The sequence below is a fragment of the Erithacus rubecula genome (genome assembly GCF_903797595.1).
Source record: "Erithacus rubecula genome assembly, chromosome: 6".
Taxonomy (NCBI): Eukaryota; Metazoa; Chordata; class Aves; order Passeriformes; family Muscicapidae; genus Erithacus; species Erithacus rubecula.
In genome coordinates, this window is record NC_136688.1 from 55,944,255 (window position 1) to 55,967,511 (window position 23,257).

Sequence of the window (23,257 nt, forward strand, 5' to 3'; positions counted from 1 at the left end):
GGTTGCAATAGATCAACATAACGTTCAATGGTGGAAAACAGTCTCCACCACTGCTTTTCACAAAACTTTTCTAAAAATACTTTTCCCAGCTGGAGATTTCTTCTTGCTTATCTTCTCCTTCTTCTCTTCTCTTCTCGGTCTCCATACCAACAGCCTTGGTAAAATTCCTTTCAGAAGTAAACCCTATCAGTTAACACTCTCTGTCTCACAGACCAGCTGCAATGTCACCAATGCCATCCCAGTTCCTGCCTTTAACAATTTGCTTTTCTCCCCCCAGCTATCGACCTGTTGTACTGGCGTGACATCAAGCAGACAGGGATCGTGTTTGGCAGCCTGCTGCTGCTGCTCTTCTCCCTGACCCAGTTCAGTGTGGTCAGTGTGGTGGCTTACCTGGCCCTGGCTGGTCTCTCAGCCACCATCAGCTTCAGAATCTACAAATCAGTCCTACAGGCTGTGCAGAAGACGGATGAGGGCCACCCCTTCAAGTGAGTGGCTTCATAGTGATGACAAGAACTGCTTTGGTGCTGGATGAAATTATCTTCTTGCTCATAATGATAGTGTTTTCACAGTGTCTCAAAAATTGTAAGGTACTGTTGGCTTAGATGCTGCAGAGAGAATGAAAAGCAACACGCCACAAAAATTGTCATCTTCTAAGACATGGGGTTTTTTATCAAGAAAGGTACAGGAAGTTTTAAGCAAGCAGAGAAAAGGAGTTTCTTTAGAGCTGGTGATAATGCAGCATACCTGAAAGAGAAGAGAGCATTGTTTCTGAGCACAGTCTATTGGGCATAGAAGGAAAATATCAGTCTTTTCTCCAGCAACCCAATATCTAAGTGATGGTGCCAGTCCCCACTCTCCACAGGGGGTTTTCTGCTCCACAAGAACAGTGATCCTTTCTCCTCTGCTGAGCCAACCAGTTGGTAATCCAGGTTGTAGAACTGGTGTGGCTTGAAAGCACATACATCCTACAAAAGAATCTTTTTGGGGTGCTGCTCCTTCTGCTTCTCTTGGGTCAGTGACTCAGGATGGGGGACACAGCTCAGAGAACAGCACAGGAAATTGTGGGAAAAACTCCCAGATTAGATTTGTATCCCCCTTTGGGTGAGGAAAAGAGGGAAATCCCATCCAGACCAGGCTCAGTGTGGGAAGAGGGCGAGGCTGGGTCACCCAGAGATGGTCCTGCAGGGTGAAGATGTGCTGGTGGCCCTGTGCCTGCAGGGAGGGGAACATGTTGCTCCAGCACAAGGAAAGGTCTGGAAAGGAGGGAATGATGAGATGGGAGGGTATGAGCACGAACAGCAGGGGAGACTTCCCAGTTTGTAACAGGACCTGTTTTCTGGCAGAGCCTACTTGGAGATGGAGATGAATCTTTCACAGGACCAGATCCAGAAATACACAGATTGTCTCCAGCTATATGTCAACAGCACAGTCAAAGAGCTGAGGAGACTCTTTCTCGTTCAGGACCTTGTGGATTCTTTAAAAGTAAGATTTCTTTAAGTATTTTTAACCCCTCTCTGGAGGATCAATCTACATTTCAAAGAGCTTCTTCCCATGTTGACAGAGTTGTAATGAAACCTAGTTTTGTGTAGCTCCAAATATGAAAGTTGCTCTGCTTTTTGAATTAAAAACTGTTTCCAGCACTTTAGAGGTTTGGCATTTGAATGTATTGATAGGTAATACAGAATGTATAAATTTGCAGAACCAGCTTAGCTCCTCCTCAGTTCTACAAGTGTCCCAGCATTATGCTTTCTACTGCTTTGCTATTAAATAATGTTCCCCTTTTTAAATCTGGATTTCTTCTGGTGGCATTTTCTGCTATGAAAGAAAATCTTCTTTCACTCTCTGCTGAAATAACTATTGATTTTTAGCCTTACACTCAAGCAGGTGTCCTTTAGAGCAAAGGGAAAATCATTAAGAGAACAGACATAGGTTAGGCTCCTAAATTTGAAAAGAATTTAAGGAAAATATACCCATCAGTCCTTGGGATTATCACTTCATGGCTCTGTTTAACCTGTTTGGGATGACCCCTGCCATCATAAAAATGAGATGCAGATATCTGCCCATGCTATTCTCAATGCAGAGTCCTACATGGATGCAATTTAAGCCCTAAATAGACATGAAAGCTGAGCTAAGAGGGTGAGAAGCAGAACAGAGAATGGGGTTTTTACAGGTAAAAAAACTACCTAGTTCCTAATGTGCCATAACCACTCCGTTCCACATTAAAAAAGACTAATGTGCTGTTATATTAGCTAGTTAAGCAAACTACTTTCTTCTTATGCTGGCAGTAGAGGTGATGTAATGATCCATCTTTAATTTAGTTTGCAGTACTAATGTGGCTGCTGACTTACGTGGGAGCCCTCTTCAATGGCCTGACTCTTCTGATAATGGGTAAAAACCAACATTTCTTTTTAAAATATACTTTTAACTTGAACTCCCTCTGGATTTCAGTGTAGAAAAAACAGCCTATCCCTGGCATGTCTTCTCCTCAGTAAAACTACCAACATTTATTTCCCTTCCCAGTAAATATTCATTGTACTATTAAGCTGTCCCTCCTGCTAGAGCTACTTTGCAGTTTATGCTTTTGCAGCTGCCAGTCCCAGAGCAATGGGGGATTCCATATTTGGGAGGTCTGAGCAAAGTGCATTTTTAATACAAGGCTCCCTGATGGATCAGCTGACCAAGTGGCACGATGATGTGCTTGTCACCAAAGTAGGTCTCTCCTCTGGAGGAATCTGATCTGCAGGAACATAACACTGTGCTCTTTTCCTCCTCAGCTGTGGTGTCTATGTTTACTCTCCCTGTTGTATATGACAAGTACCAGGTAGGTCTCTCTGCAGAGTGCATTTGGGGTGGCTGGGGGGCTCTGCTGGGCTGTTGTCTCATTGCCTGGGTCTCCTCTTGCTCTCTGCAGGCACAGATTGATCAATACTTGGGGCTGGTGCGGACCCACATAAACACGGTCGTGGCAAAGTGAGTTCAGTGTGTGCTCAGTGGTGCCCTGGGGGGTGGCTGGGAGCTGGGTGGTCCTGGGGACACTGTCCTGTCACTGGTGTCCTCCCCAGACCCTGGAATGGGAGAGGTTGAGGGAGAGCAGATCCCTAGATAAATGCAGACCCTCCCAGCTGATGCAGACTGAGACACTCTGTCCTTCTGTCCCCTTCCATAATTTGGGGGAATTGTGGACAGAGCAGCCCAGTCATGGACTGGTGTCCACATTGGTACCTGGCCAGGACAAACAGGAAGAAATGAGTTAATTCTCTTCCCCACTGACCACTCCAAGCCTGTTTTTTTGGCATTCAGGGAGTTGATAACATTAATGACCAAAGTGGGAATTAGCACAGCACCCTGTCACACAAATACCTGAGAGCACCATGATCTTTAGTGTTTCCAATCCCCATGGACCAGGCAGAAGACCTGGGTGAAATTTTGAAATGTTGTCCTGAAAATTCTGGTTTTAGACTCCATTCCTTGCTTTCTATAGACAATAGACCATGGAGAAATAATGTCAGGAGAGAATATCACTGAACCACCAAAAAACCTGTAAGAACACCTAGATGGGCATCACTCCTGTTTCTTATGGCACTTTAATTCCCCTATTGAGACAACACACTTCACATGAACTAGGAGTTATCCCTGGATAAAAATCCAGGTGGGAACCCACTGCAATGGAATAACTGCCTCACCCTATAATCCTTTTTCTTCTTTATTTTTTAGGATTCAAGCTAAAATCCCAGGTGCTAAGAGAAAGGCAGAGTAAAGCAGACATCAAGAATTCATTGACTACAGTAGTGCATAACGGGGAAATCTGGAGTGAAAACAGCTCTGTTCTTACACTTTACTGCAAATTTATCATTTTTTTTTCTCAACACCATAATCTTAGAAACATAAAACTGAGAAGCAGTGCTTTTCCCCTGCTGCTTCTGCACTTAGAATATTTGCAATCACTTGTGTCAAGCACTAAAGTATAGTAAAGAGAAAAGTGTACTAGATGTGGTTTTTTGTGTTGCTTATAAAGTGCATGATGGTGAGAGCCTGAATAATATTGACCTCTTTATTTAATTTTTTTTTTTTTTTAGTGTTTTTCCTTCTTCTATTGGCATTGCTTCTATAACTTTTAATGTTACATGTGGCTAGGGGCTTTCCTGCTTAGCGCACTTGATGCAATAGTTAAAATTGCTTCTACGTCACTGGGTTGCTGGTTGGATTCATCTTTATTAACTATATAGAATTGTAGACTGATGTTTTAGTGTTTTCCAGCACAAATAAAATAAAACAGTAATCGGTACTTATGGTAATCAGTTTTGTATAACTCAAAAAAAAAAAAAAAAAGAACACAAAACCCAGTACTTTTGTCGTAAAGGATTGACAGGCTGATTTACATGTATGGTAACTGGAAAGTTCCAGCATGTTCAATTTATTACAATTTGTATTACATTCTCTGTAGTTCCTAATGGACTTAATTATGGACTCTGAATATTTGCACTTATGTACTTGATACCGAATGCAGAAATAAATGTTACTAAATGTAAAAAGTTCTCTTTCTTTTCATCACTGGGATTACCTTGACATTTGGGAACTGGACACATACTGTGCAAAAAGGAGCATTTTCCCTCTTTCTGTCTCCTCTGGACATCTGCACACACTTTGCCCTTACATCATGGTGCAGTCCAATGAGTAGTACCTAACTAAGAGTAGCTAATCTAATATTTTTACATGTTGATGATCTCTCTTGGAATGAAAGGAAGATCTCTGCACACAGTTAGTTTAGTATCAGGTACATGAGCAAGTGTCTCTTTCTCTGTCTGCTCACTGTGCAAACCACGAGCAGAGTGTGGAGGTGTCAGCACAGTACAAAGAGATTTTCAGTTTCCTTATCACCAATTGCTCTCTTACCCAAAGCTGTTCTCTGAAATCTGCTTTAAACAGGACCAATATCAAATCCAGGCATTGGGAGCTGAAACAAAAATTTCCTCTGGTTCAAAGGTGAAGGTTTTTAAAAATTGGAATTTGGTGTTTGAGAATCAGCAGAGGAGAGAAATAGCTCTTGAACATTACCCAAACTGCTTCAAAACAAACACTTGGTTAAGTGCTTGATTTGCTCATTTGTGGAACACACCTGTGATTTTTTTTTTTTTTGTGTACAAATGTGAACATCAAAATATTTTCAGCCAAATTGCTGGTGTTCTCTTTTTCAATCACAAAGGTTTTATGAAGAATTTATTTTTTATATGAAGAGCTAGATTTTTAAATACTTATCTCACCTTTTTAAAGTTGAAGTCTTTCCTTAGACTCATGCCTTAATTCACCTTTGTCTCAGTTCTACATGGCCACAGTCACACCTGTCCAAGGCCTGGCTGCAGTTCTGTTTGTATCTAAATGTGAAACTCAAATGCACATAAGGAGTTAGTAGAAACATTGGTGTGGCTGTGGCCTAGTTAATTCTTGTGACAAGTCTCAAATACCCTTATTTTCATTTAAGGTTTTTTTTTTTTTTAAAATGTTCAAAATAGTAGCTTGGTTTTTAAATGTCACCTGCAGCTAGATGGGAACATTTTTCCTGAATGAGAAGCTGAATGTGTTAAAAGAATACGTGTTGGTTTTGATCAAACCAAGTCTGTCTGCTTTAGCATGTGCAGTTTGCAGCCAGGAGTTAAAATTCAGCATGAACCCCCAGCTTTAACTGCCCTGTGACTCTGAGGAAGGGAGTGCTGATCATACAAAGCATCCTTGAGGATAAAGATTGACCCCCAGAACTCTTTTTATTTACATGATGAGTGTGTGAGTTCAACATGTTAATTTTGCAAATGAGCCCATTTAGTGTCTCATCCCCCTGGTCCCATAAATGTGTTCTTCCCTCACACCCCCAGTGCAGTAATATCCAAGATTGGCCTTTTGCAATGCTGAACCCTAAGCACAATTTAAAAGCTACATCTCCTGCATATTTGGAAATAAAGCAAAATAAACCTTTTGGAAGAGTACAACTATCCTCAAGAGCCTAAATCAATAGAGACCAAGATTCCCATATTTGTTTCCTCCAGCATCATCCTCTCTCAAGCCCCATCCCAGTCCTCAACCATGCTGACTGTACCCCTGCACACACACCTCTCAAACCCACATCCTTTCCTCACATCCCACCTTGCCAAGAAAACTTCCCAACTTCCTCAGAGCTTCTCTGGCTTTGCATTTATTTGGCTGTAACACCCTGCAAGTGCTGCTGAGCAGCTGGGGTGGCTTAACCTGGTGGTGGGACCAGGGAAGACCAGGCTGGGGTGTGGGAGAAGCAGAGTGTTTCTGGCAGGGTTTGAGTTGAATTTGATGCTGCTCATGGCCACCAGCCCCTTACACAGCAGCACCTTCTGTGATACCTTTGACCATGGAAGCCTGGAGAAAGCCAATCTCTGTTAATTCCTTGTCCTGCTGCACACCTTGCAATAAGAGAGTCCCTGTGCATATGGGGAATGAAGGTTTGTGGCACCCTTGGTGTCCCTGGACATCCATTTATTCTGTTTCAAACAAATGTGGGGGGAAATAACCAACACCAAGCTCTACTTGTTAAAATATTTTAGTGGGATTGCAGTAGGGGGCTGAAGGTGGCAGAATAACAGATTCATGAGCTGTGCTCTGAGATACACAGGCTGTGAAGCCCTTTGGTTTCTGATATTCATTTGCAAAGTAAAAAGCAGCAGTAGGAAAGCTTGACTGGTAAAAGCAGCAAATTTGTGGGTGTTTCTAGGCAGGTGAAACCTGAGAGGTAGCTCACTCTGCCTGGGTGAAATGCAGGGGAAGGTGTTAAACCATTCAAACCATTCCAAAATGTCCCTTGGGTGAGGAATCTGGACATGGAATCCCCAGTGATCCAGGGGCCAGCTTTTCCACCTGCTGCAAAGGCTGCTTTAATGAGAGGAGCCAGTGGTGAGTGTTTTGGGGACTCACCTCACCAGGGCAGGTTGTTCAGGTGGTTGGAGGCAGGTGTGTGCCAAACACCTGGGCTGTGCCTCCCTCCTCACCTCTGGGTAGTTTGTGGTGCTGATGTTCCCTTTCTGGAGAGGAAGCTGAGAGATCTCCAGGGTCAATGGCACAGGCTGGTGTAGATGCAGGGGCAGGTACAGACCAGGCCTTTCCATGGCTGGGAAATGTAAATGCAGCTTTTGATCTGCTCAACATGGTGCTGCTTTTCAAGGAAGGTAACAACTCCACCTGCTGAGCTGAGCTTTGAAAGCCAGCCCAAATGGCTGTGCTAATTTGAACTGAAAGTAATTTAGCTCTGACTTGGGGATATGAAATCAGGAGTGCCATGCTGACAGGTGAGAAAACTTTGTCAGAACATCCACATGAGTCTTTTCTCATCCTCTATGACTTTAAAACTTCTCTCCATGGTTTCACTTGTACCTTGCAGAAACTTTATAACCCTACTCCTAAACTGCTACCTGTTAAGTAGAGGCTCAATGGTTACTTTAAAGTTCTGTCAGAGCTTTGTGTCACTTAAATGTCTGTTCCTGCACCTTGAAATGATTACTGCATTGGTATTTCATGCAAAATGTGAATATTCTCCAAGGTCAGTGGTTTTGATTCCCTGATTCTTGGTGCTTCAGCAGCATTCTACTCCTCTATTATATTTGCCTCTGTTACTGATCTCTTTTATTCTCCTTCTGCTCTTTAGTATTTATCTACTGAGAGCAGGATCATAAAGCACATGAGTGTCAGGAAAGCCTTGCAACTGGGAGGAAATAAGAATATTATAATATTCTGTGAGCAGCTAATCCATTGAAAGAGAATCTGGCTGCTCCCCCATGGCTTTTGCTCTCTCTCTGTTTGCTTTCAGATGGCAGCTGGCTCCCATCCCTGTCCTGGTGGGTTACAGGTCAGTAGCTGTGAGCTTACCAGCCTTTCCTTCTCCATATGGGCCCAGGGAAATATATGACAAGCCTGTGTGTTTGCCCAGTGCAGCTTTCAGAAGACCAGGTGTGATGCATTTCTTCCTGACTCCTCTTAATATATTCATTTTTTAGGCACAGGGTTAGCAGATGCTCCATCAGGGAGCCTGTGTGTGGGTTTCCTGGGATTTCAGGATGACTGAGCCTGGCTGGTGCAGGCAGCACTGCAGGACAGGTGGTATTTGGGTCAGGGTGAGATGTGTCCACTGACAGGAGTCAAAAGCTGCAGTGCCTGAAGCAGGAGGAGGAGTGGGCTCTGCTCCTTTCTGCCAGGTTTCCTGGGTGCTCAGCACCTGTCCAGGAGAGAGTGGCAGAGCCCTGCTCTCTGACATAACCTGGGAAAGACATTGAGAGTGGGGGACCCTTTTCCACAGGGAAATGGGACTGGATTCTAAGCAGGTAAATGGGTTTGGTCTGCTTCTCTCATTTATCTGAGCTGCTAATTTTCTTGTCTTTGGTGTCTGCTCACAAGGGAAGGCTCAGATCACTGTGAGCTACAAGCTCTCCTCTGGTCACCATCTGATCCAAGTTGGCTGCCTCTTCTGCAGTTCCCCCAGAAAGTGTTCTGAATCTATGAGTATGCCAGATTTATAATCTGGTATAATCTTCACACACCACCAGGTGTGTGAAGGCAGAGGGAAGTTACCTGTGCAGTTACTGCTCTGTTCAGCATTCTGCAATCCCTCTACAACTGGGACATGCTCATCTCTGCACTGCCCCATTCTCCTCTCCCTTCACTCCTTCTGCCCCAGCCAAAGCACTTGGTCAGCATGAGGGGATGGGCAGAGCTGCAGAAGGAGTTTGTCTAAGAAAACCAAAAGACCAAGGCTGCCTGTGCTGGCAGGATTTAATTCCTTTCCCTCCTGTCTGCCCCCAAGTCAGACTCGTTTCCCTCCTTCATTGGATATTGAAGAGGTTCAGCCTCAAGGTTGTAATTTATGCCTCCTCATGAGTCTTTTTGTTTTAGCTGAAAAAATAATTCAGTCCAGTGTAGCTAATTGTCATTTACACTGAAGTCCCTCTGCACCCATTTCACATTATGGGGGAGCTGTAAAGAGAATTTAGTTACGTTTTTACTTCTTTTACACAACCTTCTAATTTAGGTGCAGTGATAAAAAGTACCCCAGACCAGTCTAAAAATCACAGGATTATAGAATCTCCAAATGATTTGGGTTGGAAGGAACATTAAAGCTTATCTAATTTCAACACCCTGCCATGGGCAGGGACAACTTCCACTATCCAGGTTGCTCCAAGCCACATCCACCCTGGCCTTGGACACTTCCAGGGATCTAGGGGCAGACACAGCTTCTCTGGGCACCCTGTGCTGGGTCCTCACCACCCTCAGAGCCAGGAATTCTTTCCCAATATCCCACCTAACCCTGCCCTCTGGCAGTGTGAAGCCATTCCCTCTTGTCCTGTCACTCCAGGTGCTTGCCCAAAGTCCCTTTCCATCTCCCTTGCAGCCCTTTTAGATTCTGGAAGGGGCTCTAAGGTCTGTGTGGAGCCTTCTCCAAGCTGAACAGCCTTTCCTCACAGCAGAAATGCTCAAAGCATCTTTGTGACCTCATCTGGACTCACCTCAACAGCTCTGTGATCTACAGTATCATCAAAAACCCTTACAGCATTTTATAGATAAAACAGCAAAATGTATGTGACATCCAGACAGTGGAGTGGCTTCAATAGCAGATGTCTCTACATAAAATATTCTTCATTTACCAAGTTAGACATGAAGTTTAATTTAATTTCTCCTAATTCCACAGATGCTTGCTTGGAGAAACCAGCATCCACACAATTGTCAGAGGGAGTGAAAAAGTATCACTTTTGTCACAGGTTAAACATAATTACTGAACAGATGAGCAGAACATTGATTTCTCAGCATTCAGCAAAGTTGAGGTGCTTAGTTAGGAAGAGGTGGTTCTTAGAAGAACCTGCCTGGGGAAGCACCTCTTGTATTCCTTCTAGCTGGACATATTGAAGGTCTGGAAACCTTCTACACACCTCTCTCCCCTCAAAAGCTATACAATTTACAACTTTTTCCAGATGAAATATAGAAATATGAACTGTGGAGAGAAAAGCTCTCCAAAATTATACTCTGAGTTTTCATGTGCCAGTTTTAAAAAAACCCTGAAGGAGTGTAAAATTCTGATAGTACTACTGCCTCTTTTGAGCACCAGACTTTCAGGAAATCAGTTTAAATTTTAATTCTGACATCATCATTTAATCAAGCATCTTTCTTCATCTCAAGTGTTTTCTCCCGCCCACTTTCCCCACTGCAGTCACACGTCTATTACTCACAAACTACACCAAGAGTGCAAATTAAAACAAAACATTTTTCCTATTGCCATTCAGCCAGAGGTACTCCCACAGCTCCCCAGTCACAAGAGACTTGAGTAAGTTGGCCCTCTGCAGAGAAATGTCTCTGCTGTGGATGAACTGAGGTTCATAACTATATTTTCCAAATAAAAAATCAGCCAGAGAAGCCCTTGGAGTACCTGCAATCAAGGTGTCAGGGGTATGGTGCTGATGTTTGGAAAGAGAAATTATGAGTGAAGCAGGAAAAACCTTGATTAATGCAAGATTTTAAAGGAGATCTCCAGGAGCAGATGAGAATTGGTAACACAAAATGAAAATAAAAAAGCTACTGAGCTTTGCTGAAGATATGAAGTGGTGAAGTCCCCATCAGAAGGGGATGTCACAGGGAAGGAGAGGGAGTAATCTTGACACCCATGAGCAGTAAAAATCTGATTGAATTTTGCATTTCAGAGCTCTGTCCTGGATTGATAACACAAAATTACCTTGGTGGCTAGAGGGCTGCTGGGTAGAAAGAAATACTGATGAAAAATTCTGGTTAAACACTGTGTGAAAATGCTCAGTGGGGCAGAGAAATGCTGTTAGGGTTATACCAGGGAATGTGGGGCCACTACAGGACTGGAGTCCAGAAGAGTTCAGCTTTGTTACTTATAGCAAACCAGAGGCTGGGAAGGGAGAATAGAATTGCTCTTTACATGTACATTGTGTATAAACACAGAAGACTTAAATCTGTCTAAGCTGGTGCTTAATAAAGGTGCTAAATGATGGCATGGGGGGAAAAAATTGCATTCCATGTTTTTTTTCTGTACCTTCAAATTTATTATTGCTCAGGGAAATTAACACTGGCTCCCAAATAGGAGTTAGGAATAAGCACTGTGAATCTCTGAGTCATTCAAGGTGGGAAATAGGTTATGTAAAATTCAGTGTCTTGTTGATAACATGCACAGGTGGCAATTCCCCATGTAGCTCTCCATTGTGAAAGGAGAATTTACCAAAAAAAGTGAGTTTACAAGAGAAGACTGAAGAGAATCACACACATTTTCCCCCCAGCAGTTACTGCACCAGTGCATTTAGCCATCAGAGTATGCCTGTTCTTATTTATCAGGAAAAGAAAATTACATGGATGTGGATATGAACAGTCAGATCTGCTGAAGTCAGAGATCACATGAACTCAAAATTTGGTCTGTTCTCCAGAAAAGATTGCTCTTATCATTTATTATTAACTGGCCATGTCTGTGATGCCAAGAAGGATGTTCCAGGCTCAGCTGAGGTCCTCAGAGAGGCAGGAACTCTCCCAGGCACCCATCACTAGGCTTGTGACAAAATTGTAGAGTCTTGTCAATCCTTCCAAATGCAGATGGTGCTTCATGACTCCTCTTGTTTCCTGAAAGATGCTATAAAGGCAGACTGGTCCTTGTCTTCCTCTGTGAATCTGGCTTGCTGTGTAATTTTGGAGGTGGGGGAAAGGGTAACCCTTGGATTAGATTTGAGTTGTGATGGATGGGTTAATAGAAATGAGTGCAAACAAACCCACAGGGCTTTTCTGTTTGGCATAAGTAAATAGAAGTGGGAAAAAAATCTACTCGAATTCCCTTCTCAGTTTTTAATAAACTTGTCAGGATGCAGGTGATGTATGAGAGGTGGAAATTTCCATTCAGAGAGAACACACATTTGCTCAGACTGGGTGAAGGAAGGAGGGAGCAGATCCTCCTACACAAAATCTCCTCTGCTAGCTCAGGCCCAGCACCCTGGGCTGGTGCTGCATTTCCCAGCTACTCTCACCTTCAGGCTGGGCAGGGATTTCTCTGCCCCATTTGATGATCATTGCAGTAGCTGCTGGGTTTATTTCAGATACAGGGCAGCAAGAAATCCTTAGAAGTCTGGGGCTAGAAATCAGAGTATTTCTTAGCTTAAATGCCCTGCAGCAGCAGTAAAACCATCCCAGTTCATGACTTATCCTTTGCTTTTGCACTTTATGTGTCTGTACCTTATTTAACACCCTCATCTTTGACAGGAGATTGAAAGCAAGACCTGCAGATAAGGTTTTATTGGACATGCAGAAGCAGCATGATGACAATGGAAAAGGCATTTCTCTGGAAGAGGAGAAAACCCTGTAGAGGACCTTCTGTGTAGGAGACACCAGACATCTTATTTTAAGTGTTAAAGGACTGAAATTCCTGTGCTCTCTGCAGAGCTGTTTGAATTGAAGCCCTGGCTTGAAATATCTGCTGGGAAAAAATAAGTTACTATTTCATATCAGAAGTTCTGATTTTGAGGTTGTTTTACAGGAAAAAAAAAAAAAAAAAAAAAAAAAAAAAAAAAAGAGGTCATACAGTTCATAAAGAAAAAGGAACATTACTATTATTTTTCCATTAAAATCTGTAATTCCACTGATGTATTTGTACAAAACTGTGATACCACAACTGTGGGACCATAATATACCAACAAAAAAAAAAAAAGTGAAGAATAGGTAAATATTCTACCTAGAAACGTTTTATTGCTTGAAAAGGAACCAACCTATAATTCATCTTTAAGAATAATTTCTAGTTGAGAGTCTAAACTCACCAGGAGAACAGACTACTTTGGTATTATAGTGCTGGGTTAATGATTGGACTTGATGATCTTAGAGGTCTTTTCCACCCTCAGCAATTCTGTGATTCTAAATGCATTTGTTTACTTGGCTCAGTCAGGTACAAAAGTGCAATTAGCAAGTTCACTGAGGCCTTGTCTTGGGTTGCAATGCAGGATGTAACCAAAAATGTCTGTTCTATCCCCATCTGTTGAACTGGGTGGGCAGTGCCCCTGATCTCCTGGCACATATTCTCTGCTAATGGGCCATCTTTAAACCAGCTGGGCAATCATCTTTATCTTCCCACAGCCCATCCTCCCTCCAGGAGATATCTCCTGTCCATGGCCAGTGAGTCCCAGGGCATGGCTGATAAAATTCCATCATCCCACTGGGAGATGCTCCAGCCAGGGCAGGAGCCAAGCCTTTCCTACCCAGAGAAAAACTGAGATTTGGAACACGAGAGCAGCCTTTCCCACTGGATCCCAGAGGAAAACCAGACCCTTCCACATCATCCCTGGAGCTTCAGAGGAAACTGCCCCTTCTCCAGGAGCACTGCTCCAGCTGAACCACATCTGCCCCTGCAGGAGGATGCAGCACCATGGAATGGGACTGTGCCACCACCCTGACTGACTGACTGTGCCAGCTTGGATTCTGACTCTGGCAGGGTTGGGATTGTTCTTTGTAATACTGTATTTCTATTTTAATGTTCCTAGTAAAGAACCGTTATTCCTATTCCCATATCTTTGCCTGAGACCCACTTAATTTCAAAATCCTAATAATTTGGAGGGATTCTCCATTTCAAAGAGAAGTTTCTGCCTTTCTTGGCAGACACCTGTCCTTCAAACCTAGACAGTCCTGAGTCCTGTTTAAGACTTGAAAACATATTCAGAAAAAGAGGGCCTACTTTTCTTCCTAGCAAAGTTAATTGTTAATTATTATTTTGGCTGTCGTGCAATGAACTGGTGACTTCCCCCCTCCCCCATAAAGCCAGGTAAAATAGGTCTCCTGCTATTCCAGGGATAACTGTGTTCATCCAGCCTATGGTATTTTGCCTGCAGGACAATGGAGACATGGATCCATCTATTTTGGGGACACTTTGCACATGCAGACCACAGAAGAGCATTGTTCCACCCCACAAGGCAGGGTGCACTGATTCCTCCATCCCTTGCAAACATCAGGAGGAGGAATGGGAAGAGTCTCACCTCTCTTGGGGTCAGGTCCAGTGCAGGTGCTCAACACACAGATCATTTAACACCTGGCTGTTCTTGGCACAGCTCAATTTCCAAGGCAATTTCTCAGAGTGCTGAGGGTGAGGGATGGCCCCAGCCTTGCTGATGGTCCCTTGCTGAGCCATAAATCGAGGTGACCTGGACTGGGGAAGGTCTCCAGGAGCAGCCTGGCAGAGTGGCAGCAGCTGTAAATATGATGGAGAGAAAGGAGCCATCTCCTATCAAGCTGATTGTCTCAGGAAAGCTGCAGCACTTTTTATCAGACTTTTTTAGATAATTGAAAAGAGGTGAGGCTATCCTGCTGTTTCTCCAAGCCTGTTTCTCACAGGAATGATCAGCAGTGCTACCTGATATTCCCTCATATAATCACTGTGTTCAGTTTTGAGTTGAAGATATTTGTACTTAGACCCCCCTGTGATAACTGTAAAACACAGATGGCTGCATTTAAACACATCCATGGGAAAGCCCCAAAATGCAACTCAACTGCAATGTGCAGGCTTGGAAGAGAAAATAAAGAGTGTAAGGTAATATTTATTACTAATATTTTTTATACTTACATGTTTTGAATGTTTGGGATGCCAGCATAGTCTCCAAGGCCAGAAATTATTTCTTTGCTGGAAATATTGTATCCACTGTGTTTTGTGAATGACCATCTCCTTGTATTGTACATGATTTCTCATGTGGGGATATTTGGAGCCAAGGATTAATAGGAAAAATGGGTCTTATTTTAAATTACTGTTTTTAATTGTTTTTGTTTTGGTTTTTTTTAATTTAAAGATCTGCCTAAGAAAACACAGTTATCCCAGTGGCTGTACTGACCATGAGTTGTCTTTTCCAGTTTTCTGGGGTAATGTAAAGCACATAAAATCCAAAGGGGAGAGTCACAGCAAGTGTTTGGTGGGAAGGGCCATATGAAGGCCATGTGTTTTATGATGAGATGGCTGCCATGGTTGTTAATGCATTTCCTCCTTGTCTTTTTGGTTTTACTCTCACATATGGGGCCATCTGGTTCCTCTGTGGGACTCCCAAGACTTTTTGGCAAGCAGGTACATGAAGATGTCTAGGGTTTTTCCTCTATAACCTTTACTACTACATCTTATTTCTGGAAACCCTGCTCAAAAAAAAAAAAAAAAAAAAATTAAATAAATTTTAAAAAGAGAGCTGCAGTCTCTACCTGTCACACAAACCTCCCTGTCAGCAGTGTTGATGTTGTAGGGCAGTGCTGGGAAAATCCTCCTTCACTGACAAGCCTGCTGGTGCATGAAGGAGGTGACTGCACCTTGCAGGGTGGTTCAGTGGCAGGTGGTGAGAGACAGATGCTCCTTGTCCCCTCAGCCTCTGAAGTGGCCATGTGGCCTGGGATCTGAAGGCAGAAGGAAATTTAAAACATGCTCAGAGCACAAATTCATTCTTTTCAGGTCTTGAGAGGTTAGAAGCTCTTGAACTGTCTTGAATGTTAATTTTTTTCCCCCTGTGCCGTATCAGACAAGGACCTGGTTATGGAGCTGTTGGGCTTCCTTGGAAGATAAATGTGACCTATTGAATGCCATTTATCATGATGACTGCTGTGAGAAATACAGCCTGCTGTCAGGGTACCTGGATGGATTACAGGGATGCAAAACTGGAACAATTCAGCAATCAGCACCTCGGTGTGAAGGCCTTCCTGAAAGAGATGAAGTAATGGCTAAAAACAGAATAAATTTGTTTCAGAAGGCAAGATTAATCATCATGCAGGAGAGGGATCACTTCAAGTGCAAGCAAGGAAATTGCACTATGAGTAATAAAGTTGCCCAGAGAAAAAAAAAAAAAAAAAAACAAAACACCAAATAAACTAAGCACCAGGAGACACATTTCAAAGAAGTTTTATCTCTCTCTAAAGTGCCCCTCTGAGATGTAAGAGCAGATGTGGCTGAGCAATCCCCAGGGATGGATTCCACACTGCCCCTGGTTATCACTCCAAATTATCCAATTTCAGAATGTCCAAAACTTCCCTTTGTTGTCAAATCTGTTTAACTGCAATGAAAAGTTATTCCTGTCCAACAAAACTGGTTTATTATAAATAGTGAGGATTTGGCACAGCTTGTTCTTATAACATGTACAGCACAAAATATTCACTTCTGGAATATTTTGAATATTCAGCTGTCAGAATATAAATGGGATGGGGGCCTGAGCTGCCCTGTTGCCTTTGGGATGAGTTTCAGGGCAGCTTGGTTCCAAATGCTGCATATTTGTAATGTCCCTCAAAGAGCTTTTAACCAGGAAAAGGCATTCCAAGACCAGACAAATGGTGACATGGGGTGGTTCCTGAGCTGTGGGATGGTCTGGGAACACTTTAGCAGTGACTGCCCATGGTCTCTGCCCTCCTGCCCATCCCATGCCCAAAGGAGCCAGGGGGGTGAGGAGGGATGTCAAGTGGGACAGACCAGCAGCTCTGCCAAAAAACAGGGAAGTGATGGAGCCAAAATCCCTGCAGGGGTGTGAAAGACACGTGGATGTGGCAGGGACATGGTTTAGTGGTGGCCTTGGCAGTGCTGGGGGAACTGCTGGGCTTGATGATCTTAAAGGTCTTTTCTAACCTAAATAATTCCACGGTTTTTGGGAATGTGGTGTGCAGGGAAGATGAGCTGGTGCTGCTCTGTAGCCAGGATTTTGTGCCTGTGGCAATGAGTGAGTCCAGGAGGAATGGAAAAGGATCAGCTGACTTTTTTTTACATATTACCCTAATTTTTAAGCTTAAAGGTTTGATTAGGAGAAAAACTTCAGCAGTGAAGAGGCTGGGAGGATAAAAGGCAGGCTGGATTTTGGAGGAGCACGTAGGAAAAATTGGCAAGACTTTCCAGAGGAATCTTCTTCCTTAATAAAACCTCTCTATATATGAGAAAGCTTTACTTCCTTAATGTGAGTTTATGGCTGGCATTTATTTTTTTGGTTTAGAAATAGGCATGGAAGGAAATTGAAAATATCTAAATGCTTTATCTTTTTTTTTTTTTTTTTTTTTTTTTTTTTTCCTGGATGAGGTGTTTAATCTAGGAAACAGATATTTTGAGAAATCAAGTGAACAAGACCTTTGAGTGCCTTTCAATCCCTGGAAGAGGCTGCAGACGGGTTGTGTACCAGGGCCTGGAGGGACAGCACAGGGACAGTGGGCAGAGGGCAGCACTTAAATTAGATTTCATCATGTGTCTTCATTTATTCACAATATGCCTTAAATTTTCTGATGTTTCTGGGGAAAATAACTCACAGCTCTATTGACCTGAAGGTGGCAAAAAAATTCATGATTTCAGACTGCTGTTAGAAAGAATTGCCTGGAATTGCTGCAAATTGGTGAAGCTGGGGTAAATCCTTCCCTTCCAGAACTGCAACTCTGCTTTTTGCTGCATGCATGGATTTGTTTTCCAACATTTCTCCTGCTGGTATTTCACAGGAAATGCCATGCCAGCAGCTGGTCACCATGAGATGAAGATGGGCAGGAAAGGCTGAGGCAGGAGCTTCTCCTGATCTCTGTTCCCCCATTCTGGATGAAGAACCCACAGCCATGGGGCAGCTGCTCTTTTTCCAAAGTTAGTTGATCAAATTAAAACCACAGCTCTCAGCTGGCCAAGTGCCTCATCTTCACTACAAATTCACAGATTACAAATTCTCTTACTCCCACTCCTAGGAGGATTTGGGTTCTGTTACAAAATCAGGGTATTCAAAAAATTTCATGCCACCGTAACAGGTACAATAATATTTTGGATGAATTCAAATCCCTGCAGTTATTATTACAGCTCAAGCTAAATTAAAATTTACAACACAAAGAGTAGTTTCTGGGCTAATGTAAATCTCACTTCAGGCTTTGACAAATCTGGATTAATATTTTTGGTTGGAAAAAGATGTAATGAAGGCCTGCAAAATTTCTGAAGATTAGCTATACCCTGCTTAAGGGGAAATTATTTTGATCCACCGCTCTTAATTCAGTTTAATAACCTCTGTAAACTTCTCTGGATGACTGTTTTAAAATATTAACTCTGGAGAATTGAAGTTGGAAGCATTTTTTCCACTGAAAATTTTACCAGGTCCTGTGGAATTCAAACGCTGCTTGTGCATCTGCCTCTTCTGTGCACCAGGAGGAGGAGGAGTGTGAAAGATGCTGACCTACTTTAGAACAAGGAAAAACAGCTTCAGCAAATAATTTTAAAAAAAAACCCTTCTCTTTCAGAGTAATTCTTGCAGAACAATAGAGCAATATTTGACACTTAGAAACCATACATTCTAATTTCATTGTGTTTTTCATTTAGGAAAACGCTTGGAAAATGAAAGCTCGGCATTCAGCAGGGAAATTGTGCAGTGTCTTGAAGGTACAATTGCTGCTATTAAGAAATTGGTAAGGAAAATTTAATATTTAGTCTCAAACCTATGGGAATAAATTAGTTGGTAACCATGGAATTAATCTTTCACAGTTGTACTATTAGAAGTGTTCTCTGGTGTGAATTGAGAGAAACAGAGAGGCATTTTGGGGTGATGGGGAGGAGCTTTCCTGCTCTTTGCTGCCTGCAGAGGTTTGGCTGTCACAGGAAAAAAACAATTTGATAAAACACAGCTGATCCAAGCCTGGAGGGGCTTTAATGGGGAGTAAAAGGTGTCATTTATACATTATAGGGGCTGGGGAAACTTGATCTTGTTGGATCCCAGGAACCTGGGAGTTTTGATCTTTCTGTGCTTTCTGGCACTGACCCCCTGGAGAACACTGCTTTTGACTGAGGCCTTGGAGAAAGTTCCAAATTTGAGTGATGGAGTTGGAATCACTGTTAAATGTACAGAGTTAAAATGGAAGTGTGTAATTTCACATGGTGAAAGGTTTTAAATTTGAAGGTTTTGGAATCTAGTAATAGGTATGGGACAAGATGGAGGATTTTGGGTGTTACCTCTTTCTGTCATCTTCCTTCTTCTTCATGGTTTCAGGCAGTGTTTCTGGTTGGACAGTCAGTGCTGCACTGAGGGTCACAGGAGTTTGGTTATTGGGTCAAAATTATAAATAATAAGGGTGTAAATTCTCTATTGGATTGCTTAAAAAACCTTGTAACTAACTGATTTACCTCCATTTTGCTCACTTTTAGCTGGTGGCTGGAAGTGCTGCTGAACTCCCTGTACTTTAGATGAGATTAATAAACAACCAAGCCTGAACACAAGAGAATTCATCTCCTTCATGTTTTGAACCCTGAATCTGAGTGAAGACAGAAGAAAATGAAGACAAGCCACTAACTGAGTGGTGCAGTTAACCCTTTGAAAGGTGTGTGCCTACACTTCTCTCAAAGTAAGAAGAGCAAGGGTCTTATGGTCAGTGAAGTATGGCCAATAAAGCCAGAATGGCTTCAGCAGAAGGTGTTTTAAAATCATCTCCATAATGTATTTACAACCTCCAAAACTTCCCTTTCTCCTTCAGTGGGTCTCTAAATCATCTGCTTCAGGCCAGCTCTGCATTAGTCTATCAGATGAGTGTTTTATGCAAGGTGCTGAAATCATAAAGCTGTTTTCTTTTTCACCACTTCAGCTAATTGAGGATGTAACTCACAGGAAAATTAAAACCTTTTACACATTTATTTTACGCCTCCAAATATTTCACCTTGCCAAGGAAAGGAGAGTAATTTATGTATGCAGAGCTGATTCTGCAGACAGCTGAGTTCAACAATATAATTCCTTTCCATAGTGCCTCAGCAGTAACTTCCAGAAAAACTCAGGGAGGAAGATTGAATTGGATTTATGCATAAGTTGTGATGCCTTAAAATCCATCCAATTCCAACTACCCTGCCATGGGCAGGGACACCTTCCACTATCCCAGGGTGATCCAAGCCCCATCCAACCTGGCCTTGGACACTGCCAGGGATGAGGCAGCCACAGTTTCTCTGGGAAACCTGTTGAACAAGGTGAGCAAGCAGAATGATTTACCTAGACATGAAAAATATCCAGTATCAAAAATTTTTAAAAAAAAAAAGTTGTAAGGAAAAAGTTCTTTTTTATCAGCTGTATCACTTCATTGTCACTTGTGGATTTTTTTTAGTTGTCAGAAAGAAATTTGAAGGCATTTGCTTGAATGTCTAGAAGAGACTATAAATGGCAGCAAGCTTTGCTTCAGAATGCAGAATTTTCCAGGAGAGATTATTGCAGAAATGACAGGTAGTCCTGAAAAAACACCCCAAAAAAAACTCCAGCAAGAGAATTGAATTTTATATGCATTTAAACAATTTGAAGTGTTCTATAAAAGAAATATTACTTCTAAAAATTAATTAATATTAATAAGTTGTCAATGGAAGAAGAGGGGTGTTTGCTGATGTGTGATACTGTGAGGGTTAATCTCACACAAGAGTCTGAATGAGAAGCATTTTTACTGAAAATCCTGTACAAGCAGTAGAGGAAGGATTGGAGAACTGCAGCATTTCCTTCTGGTCCCAGCTCTGTGCTGCAGCTCCCCTCTGTGTGAGGCAGGGATAATGATATTTAACCAGATGTGACACTGTTTCTGGGTGGGGTTCACCTGTCCAAACACTTGTCACCTGTCCCTTTCAGGCAGCCAAGAGTAAGAGGCATTTTCAGACATCCTGCATGCTGGAATAGATGTTTAAAGCAACTCAGGAGAATCACAGAATCATTTGGGTTGAAAAACACGTCTAAGATCATCAAGCCCAACCATTCCCCCAGCACTGCCAAGGTCACCACTGACCCCTGTCCCCAAGTGTCACACACACATTTCTCAAATCTCTCCAAGGGTGGTGGCTCCAGCACTGTCCTGGGCAGTGCCAGAGCTTGGCAACCCTTTCAGTGAATAGATTTTCCCTAATACCCAACCTAAGCCTCCCCTGGCACAACTTGAGGCCATTTCCTCTTGTCCTGTCCATTGTTCCCTGGCAGCAGAGCCTGACCCCACCTGGCTGCTCCCTCCTGTCTGGGAGGTGCAGGTGACAATTTTCCCTCTGAGGCTCCTTTTCTCCAGGCTGGAGCTGGAGCTCATCATGAGCTGGAAGTTTCTCATTCTCTCCATTGGCTCTGAGAGGAGGGTAAAGCCTCAGCTCCAATTTGCATTTATTTTACATGAAATAAAGTTTGAGCTCTATTTCTCTTTTTTTCCCAAGGTATGGCTTGACTTGTAGGATGACCAAGGCATATTCTGCTACCGCCCTTCTCTTTGCTGTGGTCACAAAACAAATTGTTCAGGGAGCTGATAGAGATGAAAATCAGGGTTTCCTTTTCTTGGGAGAAGCAAGGGCTTGCAGTTCTTTATCCAGCTAACCATGAGGCTGCATGACTGCTCTGGTGGCAAAGGAGGAGGGATGGGAATGTGACAGAGTGACCAGGGAGAGCAGGACTGGCTTTTTTTGACTACTACTGAGTTAGATCAGCTTTAAATTCATCAAACAACAACCAGACCTTTCCTTTTATTCTCTTTTTCTTTTTTCTCCCCCACAGCTTTGTTTGATGTGTTGTTTACTTCCTTTTATAGCTTGTTCCTTGCCTCACCTCTCTCTGCCCACAGCCTGTGTCTGCTTTGCAGCCAGAAGGTTCTTTGTACTTTTTGCTCCCATCCTGCACTCCCTAAATGATTTTTTTTTTTTTTTGGTGTGTCTCTTATCTCTAAACCTGAAGAGATGCTGCAGTACAGCACCCCTGCACAGAGGAACTTCATCCCTTGAGCTCCATCTCTTCCCTTTCACACAGCAGTGGCTCTTCTGGGAGAAAAATACTGAATTTCAACCAGGTGGTCCTACTCCTTATCCTTGGCTGCCAGAGCTCATTGTGCAGAAGATTTTTTGGGGAGGAAAGGAGTAATTTTTATCAGTCCACTGTATGTCTATGAGTTTCTTAGATAAACAGCATGAAAAAGGAGCAGTTGTACTGTGAGAACACAGCAGGCTTCTTGTTGATAAATGCAGATGACTCAGGGAAAATGTGGTAAGACTAAACTACTGGAATAAATATGTGATTTCTGGATGTCAGAATCACAGCTATCCTTTACCAGCTGGCAGCTTCAATGGTAGAGAACTGAAGATTGTAAATCTATCCCTTAATGCATTATCTTATATATCTAAATAGCTTTTTATACCTAAGAGGCTTCTGCATGTTTTGCATTTATTTTTTAGCCCTTGTTGCTGCTCAGACACATCAGCTGCAGCTTGCTGTGCTTATGGAATTAAATTCCTGTGTGAGAGGCAAAGAAACCCTTTGGAAGGAGAGGATGCTGCACCGTGGCACGTGTGGAAAATTGCACTGGTGGGATTATTGAGAACAGAAATATTTTCAAACCAGGGTGAGCAGTGCTTGGCCCTCACCCTGCAGCTCACTGCTGGGAGTTCCTAAGCTACTCTCTGCTGCAGCAGCAAGAGGTTTTTAAGATCTCTTTTTCTGGAACAGCAGAGCCTGCCTGCTGCTGCCTGCCCTGGTGAGCTCGCTGAGGGAAAACTGGGCTTTTAACAATTAATGTTCAAGAACTACTGCAGACAAAAATCATAGAACAGAATCATTAAGGATGGAAAAGCCCTCTAAGATCAAGTCCAGCCATTAGTTCAGCACTGCTAAAGCCCTTCATTAAAACCTAGCCCTAAATGCCACTTGCACACATATTTTAAATCCCTCCAGGGATGGTGACTGCAGCACTTCCCTGGTCACCCTTTCAGTGACAACATTTTTCCCAAAATCCATTCTAAGCCTTCCCTGGCACGACTTCAGGCTGCTCCCTCATTAAAAATCACAGTTTTCAACAACAAAAAAAAAAAGCAGATAAGAATAATTTTGAATCAGTAACTGTGTCAGAGATCCATCTTCTTCTTCAAGAGATGCTCCAACAGAGACTTGGGAGATATTTGTTTTCTCCTTGCCAGATTTCATGCCACTGCCACCTTCTGCCACCCTGCTAGAGCTGTTCAAAAATAAATCACAATTCTCCTTCTTTGGGGAAGCCTCTCCCTGTTTTCTTTGTTCTTCCAGTGCTTGCAAGCAGCCCTTCCATTTTAAATTAAACTGGTGGGAAACAACTGCATCAGAAAAAGCATAAATTTCCTAGAAATTAAGATACAAGTAACTGGAATCTGTTTCATTGGAACACAAAGTTTTATATGGCCTTACCACACCTATTGATCATGCAATGTATTCTTGTATGTATATTAATTTTGTTCATGTATGAAAAAGCAGGGATTCATTTCAACAAACACAGAATTTTGGAATCACAGAATGTTTTGGGTTGGAAA

At 42.6% G+C, this 23,257-nt stretch overlaps 1 protein-coding gene across 3 annotated transcripts in view; it reads left to right on the forward strand.

Moving 5' to 3' along the window:
• The window catches only part of RTN1 (reticulon 1), a gene marked incomplete at its 5' end in the record, with an annotated part of 114,632 nt that extends 110,293 nt beyond the window's left edge, over window positions 1–4,339 (forward strand). For 2 of the 3 annotated variants that reach the window (XM_079309317.1, XM_079309319.1), the window contains 6 exons: window positions 278–485; window positions 1,344–1,482; window positions 2,319–2,388; window positions 2,775–2,821; window positions 2,912–2,970; window positions 3,715–4,339. In XM_079309317.1, the coding sequence (XP_079165443.1) occupies window positions 278–485; window positions 1,344–1,482; window positions 2,319–2,388; window positions 2,775–2,821; window positions 2,912–2,970; window positions 3,715–3,757 (566 nt within the window). In that variant the 3' untranslated portion in view covers window positions 3,758–4,339. The remainder of the gene's footprint in view (window positions 1–277; window positions 486–1,343; window positions 1,483–2,318; window positions 2,389–2,774; window positions 2,822–2,911; window positions 2,971–3,714) is intronic. The other variant, XM_079309318.1, reaches the window with a different exon arrangement.
• Between the last annotated feature and the right edge of the window lie 18,918 nt (window positions 4,340–23,257).